The following is an 11303-nucleotide window of genomic DNA, read 5'->3' as shown; positions in this document are numbered from 1 at the left end:
AGCCAGCATGGCTTCACTGAGGGGAAATCCTGCCTGACCAATTTGGTGGCCTTCTATGATGAGGCTACGGAACTGATGGACAGGGGTAGAGCAGTTGACGTCATCTACCTGGAATTGTGCAAAGCATTCGACACTGTCCCACATAAAATCATTGTCTCTAAATTGGAGCGACATCAATTTGATGGATGGACCACTCGGTGGATAAAGAACTGGCTGGATGGCCGCACGCAAAGAGTTGTGGTCAATGGCTCAATGTCCGGCTGGAGACCAGTAACGAGCGGCATCCCTCAGGGATCAGGGTTGGGACCAGTCTTGTTCAACATCTTTGTCGCTGACATGGACAGTGGGATTGAGTGTGCCCTCAGCAAGTTTGCCGATGACACCAAGCTGTGTGGTTCGGTTGATCCGCTGGAGGGAAGGAATGCCATCCAGAGGGACCTCAATACGCTTGTGAGGTGGGCTGATGCCAACCTCATGAGGTTTAACCATGCCAAGTGCAAGGTCCTACACCTGGGTCGGAGCAATCCCAGGCACGGCTACAGGTTGGGCAGAGAAGAGATTCAGAGCAGCCCTGAGGAGAAGGACTTGGGGGTGTTGGTCGATGAGAAACTTTGATATGAGGCAGCTTCAGTGTGTGCTCACAGCCCAGAAAGCCAACTGCATCCTGGGCTGCATGAAAAGGATTGTGACTAGCAGGTTGAGGGAGGTGATCCTGCCCCTTTACTCTGCTCTTGTGAGACCTCACTTGGAGTATTGTTTGCAGTTCTGGTGTCCTCTACATAAAAAGGACATGGAACTGTTGGAACAAGTCCAGAGGAGGGCCATGAGGATGGTCAGGGGGCTGGAGCACCTCCTGTATGGAGATAGGCTGAGGAAGTTGGGGCTGTTCAGCCTGGAGAAGAGTAGCATTTGAAGGGGTCCTAGAAGGGTGCTTCATTAGGGACTATCGCAATATGACAGGGGGTAATGGATTAAAACTTGAACAGGGGAAGTTTAGATTTGATATAAGGAAGTTCTTTAAGGGTGGTTAGGCACTGGAATAAGTTGTGAATGCTCCACCCCTGGCAGTGTTCAAGGTTGGACAGAGCCTTGGGTGGCATGGTTTAGCGTGAGGTGTCCCTGCCCATGGCAGGGGGGCTGGAACTAGATGATCTTAAGGTCCTTTCCAACCCTAACTATTCTATGATTCCATGATTATACTTTTCTTAGCCTTGCAGGGTTGCTTCCTACATACATAGTGGTCCATACGTTGAAGGCTTGCTGCATGGGGAGGGAGAAAGTGAATCATAAGCTGCATATCTCAGTTCACACAGAAGAGCACTGAATGCTCTTTGTCAGCTCCTGTTACTGTACTGTGCTTTGGGTACTGGGGAAGGACAGGGCATGTTATATACTGCCCTGAATTTTTATTACTGCCTTTCTTGAGATTGCTCACTACTGACTGGCATCCATTACAACAAATACTTAGAAAGACGCTTCCAAAAGTCCAAGTGAGTGAAGATACGGATGTACAACATCCAGAACTGTTCAGTGACAGCGTAATTGCAGCAATTTCTGTTCATGCAGTTCTGAGTGGAGGAGACCTGCTAATTCTGACCACTGTTCCTGCTGCTACATTTTGATGTTAGTGAAGACTTTAAAACAATGATGTAGCTTCAAAAACATCAGTCAGATTTTTGCCCATCAGAAAATTTCAGTTTGAAGTAATACTTCTCATGTAATGACACAGAAAAATATAAGAATTCTCCTGGAAAATAGAATGGTTTGTTTATTTGTTTGTTTCTTTGTTTATTTTCCCTTGCTGGTCAAATCTTGTCAAATCTGGGATAAACGGCTGAATACGCTTCCTTTCAGTGCCTTCTGCCTGCTTGTTCAGTCCGCACACATTTTTCACTGACTCCTCTCCTCATACGGCGCTCTGCCACCAACTTTACTCTCCCCTTTGGAGTGGAAAATAACTGAGTTATGTGCGATCAGTTTATGTTGTCCTTGTTTGCAGCAGGGGTGTAATACATGAACCTGCTGTGGATCTCTTGTGGATGAGAGGGAGGCTGTGAGAAAGGATACTGGTGCAGAAGCAGTATTCTTGCTGCTATGACAGAGGTGCCTGACATCCTCCATGCAGGTAACAGTGCATTTCCTGTCAGTGCTATCTGTTGTACAAACTTGTGGCTGCATACTCTGGGGTTTGCAAAGGCCCTGTCTTTCAAGCTGTGTTTTTCCTGAGAATCCAGAATCACCCTCCCAGGTTTCATAGGGTTATAGAACAGTTTGGGTTGGAAGGGACCTTCAATATCATCTAATTCCTACCTCCTACCATGGGCAGGGACACCTTCCACTAGACCAGGTTGCTTCAAGCCCATTCAACCTGGCCTTGAACACTGTGCCCCAGGGGTGAGGCAGCCACAGCACATCTGGGCAATCTGAGCCAGTGCCTCGCCACCTTCATATAAGATACATGGGTTCATTTCACTGGTTCCCCATGGTTCCACCCTCACAGGGAAGAACTTCTTCCTGAGATCTTTTCTAAATCTCCCCTCTGTCAGTTTAAAGTCATTCCCCCTTGTCCTGTCACTATATGCCCTTATGAAAAGTCCCTTCCTGGTTTTCTTGTAGGCCCCCTTCAGGTATTGAAAAAGAGACCTGTTAAAAGGTCTCCCTGGAGCATTCTCTAGATTGAACAAGCACAGCTCTCTCGGCCTGTTTTCCTTCTGTTTCCTTTGAGACACAAAGCAGTGGCTGTCTGGATGGGTCAGTTAGCTGTGCAAATACCTGGCAAGTTTATTCTCCTCTGACAGAGTTTAAGGATCTTTGTGTATTAAGGTGACAGCCCACTCAAGCTGCTTAGTGTTGTGCTCAAGGGCTTGGCTCAAAAAGTTACAAAAGGACAGGTAGGAGAAGGACTCAGGTCAGAGCTTTTGTATGACAATGACATTTCTGAAGCAAGCAGGAGGTGCCAGCTGCACATGCATGATGGTTCTGTGCAAAAAGCTAGGTAATCATGTCCCACTCGGTACACATGCAAGTGCCTGTGCATCCTAGGAACACTATGAGAAAGAAGGCTGCTGCCTTGTGTTTTGCACTGTTATAGGAAATATCCATATCTTCTAAGAAGCTTATTGTTTGACTCGAACATTCTGGTTTACTAAAATGACAAGGTGGTTTGTTTTTTTTTTTTAGCATTCTGTCTGGGTTTTTTTAACCATTTATGTTTATTCTTAAAGGTTTTCCTCCTTGTCCTGTGGGTTAAGAGACTTTATCTGGAAATTCTGTTTTGTGAAGCACAGCAGACTTATAGAAAGGAAAGGCTGTCCTTTCTGCAAAGGAGTAAAATATGTGGGGCAGGGGCAGAGAGGCACATAAAGGTAGAGAGAGAACCAGTGAATGCATCAATAGCTGAAGCAAGTGCCTTCTAGGCATCCAGAGAACCGCTTGTGAAGAAGGACCAGTTGCAAGCAGGGCTTTCCCTGTGGCTCAGAGGGGAACATTACAGCATCTGAAGAGATGTAGGAAAGCCAAAGCACTTTATGCTACTGAGAAGAGAGATTAGGTCAAATTCAGAAGATGGTTGCAGCCACACTGTTGCATGAGTGTGTTAGAGTGTCTACAGAGCTGACTGTCAGAATTGGTGGAATACAAAGGCTCAAACGAAACATGCTAAGTGTAGATGATGACTGCTTAGGCCTTGTTTTATGTCCTGTGTGTGTCTTTCAGGCTGCAGAATTCCTATGTTTCTACTTGGTCTGTGGTTACTTCCCAGTCACTCTCTGGAATGGAGCAGATTTCCCATCCTATAAGCTCTAGTTTTCTTCAGAAAACAGCATTTAATTGCACGGGTAGTTGTTTTTAGTTCAGAGATGCTGCTCAGAGGCAGTTACAGGAGCAGTGTGCCTGAAAGAGCAGTTTTAAATTGTGTTGCATAAGAAAGAGCAGCCAGGAGAATGTGCAGTGAAAGAACTCCTGAAGGGTTGAATTTTATGGACCTCTTTTTCTGTCCATTGCTGTGCAGGCAGGAAGCAGGCCAGAATGGCTTCCTGGGAGTGAAAGAGACATCAAGAACTGTTGATCCTGTCCTCTCATGCTTGTTAGAATATGTGAGTTAGGGAGAGCATTGTGAGTTGGGTAGGGACTGATGAAAACAGGTGCAGTTTGTGTTGAGATAAAATTTTGGCCTCATTTCTGTCAACTTCCAACCATCTTGTTTATATCTTGTGATTCTGTAGTTAGCTTACTAATGTGTGTCTGCTATAGCATAGCTCCTGCTATGGACCAGCAGCACACTGTCCTGTGTACTGTCCTAGCATAAGAGACAATGTCCCCAGTGTGCAGAACTTACCATCTGAGCAGAAGACACAAGAGTGGAGCTCAGGACATACAAATCTTGCAAGCTGACCAGAAGATACAGTGTAAAAAGTGGATAGAATAATTCTGTTTCTTTGCTGAAATACAGTTGAAACACAAAGCGTTGATATTCTTCATGACTTCTTGTAGATGCAGATATATTTTCTGTTCATTTTGGTTTGGCTCACTTTCAGCCCAGTGAACAGCTCTTTCCAGTGTTTGAATGAGTAAATGAAAATGATATGTGGCTATAGGCTTTCTGTATCTCAGAAGGCACAATGTTAAAGTGGCAAATTTCCTCTGTCTGGTTTGATAGAGGACAAGTCGACTGGTGAGTTCAGTTTGGGGTCTGGAAGCTGCCCTTGCCTTTACATCTTCAAAAGAAGGAATGTTGTTGGGTGCAATTTAAATTGCCATGAATTAACCAAATCTGAGCCAAACCCTTTTAGTTCTACAGTTCTTCAGTTCACTAGGACTAAAAACACCCTGTTAACAGCAGAGTCTACACACAAGGAGCAAGTTGGGTGAGTGATCATTTTGATATTGTTGAAATAGAGCTTTTAAATGGAAGATCCAAGATGAGCCACTTACTTTACTAATTCCTGGAACTGCATATATTTGCAGAGTTCCAGGACTAGTAAACATCAGTACACTGGACCATATTTGTCAGAAACAAATTTGAGTTCATGATCTTAGTTTAGAGACTTCTTCTAGTGCAAACAGCAGTGTCCAGCAGCTTGTGCTGGCCACTCAGTTTCTTGCTTCATTACTACTCTCTGTAGAATTCCTGTGACTCTATTAATCGAAGAAGTAATCTGTCATAGTGAGGAAATACACCAACTCTGCCTCCCCAAGGCAGACAGGAGTTGGCTGTAAACCTCATTGTTGTGCCCTGAAGTGTTTGATACAGCTAAAGGCCGTGTACTTGTCCCTGAAATGATGGTCAATGGAAGAAACATGTCTATGTTGGTAACACTTACCTGTACATTGATCAAAGCTTATCCTTCAGAGATCCCAGACTAAAATAGAGAAAGGCTTTGCTACGACTAGGTATAGCAGCTTTCTCTTATTGGGAAAACACATAACTTGATCCTGAAACCATGAAAAAGGACTACAGAGGTTACTGTTTCATTGTCTGCCACTATGACCATCAACATGGACTAACCAAAAGCACCGGGCAGGGAAGACTGGTTAGCCAGGAGGAATCATAGTGTTACAGATGTTAATGTCCTCTGTTAAAGAACATGGTCTTCCCAAGGTGCTAGTGGATCTCTTTATTACCAAAAAAAAAAAAAAAAAAACCACGTGATTTTGTGTTGGTAATTCTGAAAAGTGCCTAGAAGATTTCCTCAATCTTTTTCTGTTTTCCTGTGATTTCTGTCACTTTCAGGTAAATGGAAGATTTGGAGGCTAACTTAATCCAGACAAGCAAAGCATGTAGAATAGAGCAAATGGTAGCAAAATGGCTTCATCGCACTCGGGATGGTGCATCAAGGTAAACATGTTTTTTGTGAAAGAAACATCTGTGGATCACCTTTGATCAAAGACAGTGCAAGCTTGTTCTCAGCAGGAACAGGTTGCAGATCTTACTCATTGTTTAAGTTGTTTGTGGGAAACACGCATACAGTAGTCCCCAGGGTCAGGAAAAAAAAATAAATAAAAAGGTGGTTTTAAGCATCCCTCTTGGCTTCCAAGGACAGATGTTCCTGCTTTCAGGCATTCTCGTTCTGTAAGCCACAAAATTCTGCAGAAATACAATATTGCTCAATGTAAAATGTGCTTTTCTTGAAGGAAGGGTTGTACTTCTCTTTGTCTCTTGCCATGGGCCCATGTTTTTAGCTCAAGACTGAGTTGCACTTACAAGGGATCTTGGACCACAGCTACCTTACTTTCCTAAAGTCTGTGAATCAAAATTAAGGTAGACCGGATCCTGGCAGAAGCAGAGACCTGTAAATTTTGTCACTGCCTTGCTGGGTAAAGGTATTGCTTACTGCGGGGCACACCTAGACTTCTCCCTCTATGTGACCACTGGGCTGGGGTGGCTAGAAGAGTTGTGGTTACAACCAGCTAGTGCCACTGGTCTTTTATCTTAAGCTTTCTGTGGAGCCTGGAGGATCATTGCTGGCCTGCACATTGCAGGGCCACCTGTGGGTACCCAGAGAAGTGTTGGCCTCTCTGTGTACTGACACAGTCCGCTGAAAATGTGTGTGGATCTATGACCCTTCTATAAAGTATCATCAGATTGTATCTTAATGACCAGTATTTTGTCTCACAGGGGCAGTGTGTCTGTGACAAACAGCAGCAGTGATGGCAGTAGTCAGCCTGCCAGCCGTGTCAAAATTACTGTCACAGTATATAAAGATTTGGTCCTCCATCACTATGGCTTTGAGATTTGTCCAAACCTTCCTCTTACAATTGCCTCTGTTACTGCAGGTAAGCACCATTTCCTTGTCCCTACAATCATAGGTATGAGAAGCCTAAATTGTCCCAGTTGGCCTTAGTGATGAACTCTGGCCAGTATTTGAGTTTTTCAGGTACTTCTGGTTGGCATGTGATCTCTGAATTTTAATGGCAAAAGCCTGTGTGCCTGTGCTGTGGAGAGTGCTTGAACATCTACTGCATTCTGATGGCGTGGAAAAATCTAAACTAATGGCAACTTCACTGCTAATTCTTAGCCTGCACTCAGACACAGCTGATCTTCAGGGATGTGAAGATCCGTTTCAAAGCAAAGTTCTTTCTCATGTTTTATCTGAAATACAAAGGAAGAATTTAATCTAATCTTAGGAGTTTTTATTCCCTAGGATCTTACATCCATATAACACAGAGATCACTGCTAGTTACAGGCAGTCCAGGTGAAATTCTGCTTAAGTTGGGCAGATCAACTCTTCCAGTTATAAAAGGTATAACTTTGCTTTTAAGGTGGCTTGGGGGTTTTGAATAAAAACTTGTGAATCTGCTTTTTTATATACCTTTTTCTTTTTTATATACCTTTTTCTTTTTTAATGAGTACACAAAAATGCCTGCCTTTTTATCTGTTGGTATGAGTGTGACAGCCAGAGAAAGACTATGCCCAAGCTGGGCAGGTAGGTGTTGGGAGGGTGGCAGGAGGGCTGGCTTAGGCTCTGCCTCTAGCTGCCCATGTGGACTGTGGCATCCACCATCTGCCTGAGGGAACGGCCTATCCAAGCGCTTGTGCTTGTGGGATGTTTATTATAAAGGCACTACAGTGTGGTCTCTGTCCTTTCACAGTGATTTTGAGTGAAATTTTCTCTTTTTGCCTCTTCCTATAGGAAACATGCCTAAATTAGCTGAGGGTATTGGGGTCTAAGAAATGGGGAGGGAGGTTTTCTGTCACACTTTTTTCCTAATTGCAAAGAATCAACATTTTATTAAAACTGAGGCATGAAGAAACCTGTCCTTTTAAGTCCTATCCTTTGCTGTGGGAGTCCATGTCTAAGAGCCATTTGTTTAATTCTAGGTGATTGTGTTTTGCCTTTCATAAATGCTATCTGGCCCTGGGATCTCCCTGAGGGGCAGGTGGAAGGTGCTGCGGATTACATGCTCAATCATTCATCTCAGACAAGAGGTCCACCTGCTCCTTAAACCTCTTGCATCTTTCAGCTGCCACTCTCCTGGAAAGCAAAACTCAAAAAACATCTTTTTCACTTGTTGTGGGTCCTCCCGTCAACCAGCGAGGTTATGAAGACCTCCTCTCCCAGGTTGCACAGGGGGATCACCATGCTGGAAATCAAGCCCAAATCTCCCAAGGACTGCTGCAGGAGTCTGGATGGTGGCATAGATGGTGAATCCTTGGTCTGGATAGTGGCATGCTAGGAACACCAGGCCCTAGCCCATGCACCGTATGTGGTCAGCCACTGGGATGTAACCAGCACGGTCAGGCCAGGGTGCAGATCCAGCAGAGAGGAGCACCATGGTGTGCCAGTTGCCCACAGGCCTGTGTGTGCCCAAGGCCTGCAGGCAAGTGAAGGCACTGCTTCTACCTCCTAGTCCTCCTGTGGTTATCCAAAAGCCTGTGAGCTATCCTGCTGCACCTTGGGCAGGGATGTGTGCTGGACTGCAACAAGGAAAAAGAATGCATGAGAGTGATTTTCTGTGGTGCAGGGGCAGCTTGTGAAGCCAGAGAACAGCCCAGGCAAAGTGGCATGGACATGGTCAGGGGTATACTGGCTCCCATCAGGATCCAGCATCCTATGGCCCCTTTTTATTTTGCCATCCAGAGGCAGTTGCTGAGGCAAGTGTGTTGAAGGCAGGATAAGGAGCTCACAGTGAGCGTCCCTGGTGGGAGGAGGTCTGCTGGTATGGTGCTGTCATGAGTAACAGTGTACCATTCACTCACAGGGAGCACTGCTGAAGGGAAGCTGCAGCCAGGTGACCAGGTCCTCCTGATAAACTCCACCGTGGTGGATGACCTATCTGTTGAACGAGCGGCTGACATCATCAGGTGTGGTTCCTCATCGCCTGCAGGGCTGAGGTGGCAGAGGGCTGAATGGAGAGATGTAGGGATGAGTTCTCACTAGGGGTTACAAAGGTGCACAGTGATGTGGGGCTGGCTCAGTGGGGGCCTGTCCTACAGCAACAAGTCTGCCCTGCAGCTGAAGGGCACAGCAGCCCAGGAGAGTGGGTTCCCTCACTTTTCTCTGTCTTGGTTGGACTGTGCTGAGAGCCTTCCAGCACAGTGGGGATGGAGGGGATGGAGGCCTCACTGGCACTATCTGCCATGAGACTGGGGAGGAAGGCACAGGCAGCTGCTGACCCTGCCTGACTACATGTCTCTGTTACAGGGAGGCCGGTGATGAGCTCCTCCTAACTGTCCTGCGCTGCACGTCGGTAAGTGGCCTTTCTTCAGGACTCAGCAGTCCCAGCAGCATTGCTGCAGTGTGGCCCACAGGGAAGATGTGGTGGCTGGGCTGGCACACAGGATACAAAGGCCTGACCAAAGCCAAAAGAGAGCTGCATGGGTTCTCCCTTTTTATGCATGCCCTTTGAAGAGGTTTTGGGGAGAATCAGTTGTAACTCCTCACAGCTCACTGGGGTGAAGAACCATGGTGGCTTTCAGAGCCCACCACAAACAGAGGCTTGCTGAACTGTTTGAGCCCATACTCTTTGGAGCTGGAGGCTCCATCAGGAGCTGTGAGAGCCTGACAAGGCTCCATAGGGGACAGGAGGTCACAATGACTGGATCACAGGCAGGTCTCTTCAGCAAGCTGTGACCAGCCCACTAAGAACACCCTGGAGTGCTCTCCATGTGATGGAGCTGCCTGAGACATGGGGACCATCCTGACATGAAAGACAGGTGCCAAGGCTGCAGGCCCAGCATCTGTCCTAGGTGCTCCTTGGAAGCTCTTGAGATTTTCCTTTTGACTGCTGGAAAAATTACTCTCTTTTTCTCCAGGATCCATGTGGTTAAGGGCTGGGACCTGGGAGTGGCTCATACTTTGGGAACAGAAACCTTTATTCCAAAGCTTTATTACAAAACTTTGGTGCTGACTGCCCATTCCTGTAGCATTAAATTCCCCAGAAGGCATGCACTGTCAACATGATGTGTTTATCCATGAGGATTTCAATGTGTACGTATAAACACTGAGCTGGAAGGCAAGGTCAAAATTGGGTTTGTGTGCTTTTTGCTTTCTTGTGGTGGCAAGTGGCCTGGGGGGGGGTTGCCCCCCACACCCTGGAAAGCATTCTGGGAGTGGTTTTTGTTTGTTTGGAGGTTTTGGTTTTTTTTTAATTTATTCCTAGAAACAAGAATGATAATTCTTTCAGAAGAGTTACTGGAGTTCTCAGGCTTAATGTCATGAAGTTTCTTGGGCCTTCAGTAAAGGTACATTAAAAACAAAAATCTCTTCTATGAATTTTTCCTGCACAAAGTTTACCATTCAACAGATGTGCACAAAGCCAAAGTAACCACAAAAACTTTAAGCAAACCCACTTAACAGTGGTTTCCCTCTTTTGTTAATCTAATCTCCCTTGCATAGTACATTCACTGTCAGTCTTGCCAGGCTTGATCTCGCTCTGGAGAAGGGAAAAATAAGAATGAGTTTTACAAGGCTTAAATGCCTGCCAGAAGGGTTTCAGAGAGAAAAGGATTTTGAAAACCCTGCGTGGGATTTGGAACACCCTTCACAGGCCTTCCTGCATTGTTGAGAAGCAAATGGGGCACAAACCGGTTTTTGTTTTTCCATTTGAAGGTCATTTAAGGACATGTCTAAGTACAGTCAAGGCTGATCTTTGGTTTGGGGTTGTCTCTTGCCCCACTCTGAAGGCAGCTGTGCTTAGAGCTGAGAGGTAATACCTCTCATCAATGGATACCAGACCCCCTGCCGGGGCTGCACTGGCCATACTAGAAGAGATATAGGAGGCCTTGGCCCTTCTCAGGGCAGCTGTGGGGCATGATGCTCCATACAGCCCAGCAGACTCTGGAAGGGTTGCTGGCCAAGCACAGAGACTCCTGCCTGACTCCCGTCCTCTGTCCTTCCCAAATGGCCTCAGGGCAAGATGGTGCTGTGTCGATTGGGAGATACCTGCACTTCCGACAAGAGTGTAGGGATTGAGGGATACTGCTTCTGTTCTTCTTAGGGAATGACATGTTTTACAAGATCAGGACATTTGCGAACAAGAAGTTGGTGGTTCCTAGACTCACATGGTGTCTTGTGAGATTGGTAGGCCCCTGGCATGGTGTTTATGCGATATGGTTATGTGACAATAGTGTAATGCAGTCAAGTTGGCTTTTTAGTCTTGGGCAGTTTTCTTAAAAGTTTGCAATATGAGAGTATGCTCTAGAAACCCCAGCTGAGCTGGGATATGCTGCATACATGGCTGTGCTCTTGTGATACACTAATAGGGGATTTTGTCTGTCACTGCAAGGCACTCTGCATGTGTTCATTTATGGTGCTGTGTAGCCTTACTGCAAGCCAGCTGTTAGTAGATAAACAGTTGTTCTG

The 11303-nt window shown here is 46.0% G+C and overlaps 1 protein-coding gene across 2 annotated transcripts in view; it reads left to right on the top strand.

Annotated features, from left to right (window-relative positions):
* Positions 1–5728: 5728 nt before the first annotated feature.
* Positions 5729–11303, top strand: part of FRMPD1 (FERM and PDZ domain containing 1) — a 26116-nt gene continuing 20541 nt past the window's right edge. For both annotated transcript variants that reach the window (XM_061445366.1, XM_061445365.1), the window contains exons 1-4: positions 5729–5836; positions 6617–6774; positions 8701–8803; positions 9144–9189. In XM_061445366.1, the coding sequence (XP_061301350.1) occupies positions 5736–5836; positions 6617–6774; positions 8701–8803; positions 9144–9189 (408 nt within the window). In that variant the 5' untranslated portion in view covers positions 5729–5735. The remainder of the gene's footprint in view (positions 5837–6616; positions 6775–8700; positions 8804–9143; positions 9190–11303) is intronic.

Source organism: Pezoporus flaviventris, unplaced genomic scaffold (assembly GCF_033815535.1).
Source record: "Pezoporus flaviventris isolate CSIRO_AGI_PZ_B2104156 unplaced genomic scaffold, CSIRO_AGI_Pfla_v1 ptg000004l, whole genome shotgun sequence".
In the NCBI taxonomy this organism is placed as follows: Eukaryota; Metazoa; Chordata; class Aves; order Psittaciformes; family Psittacidae; genus Pezoporus; species Pezoporus flaviventris.
The sequence above is the reverse complement of the archived record's forward strand: the minus strand, read 5'-3'. Positions and strand labels throughout refer to the sequence as shown.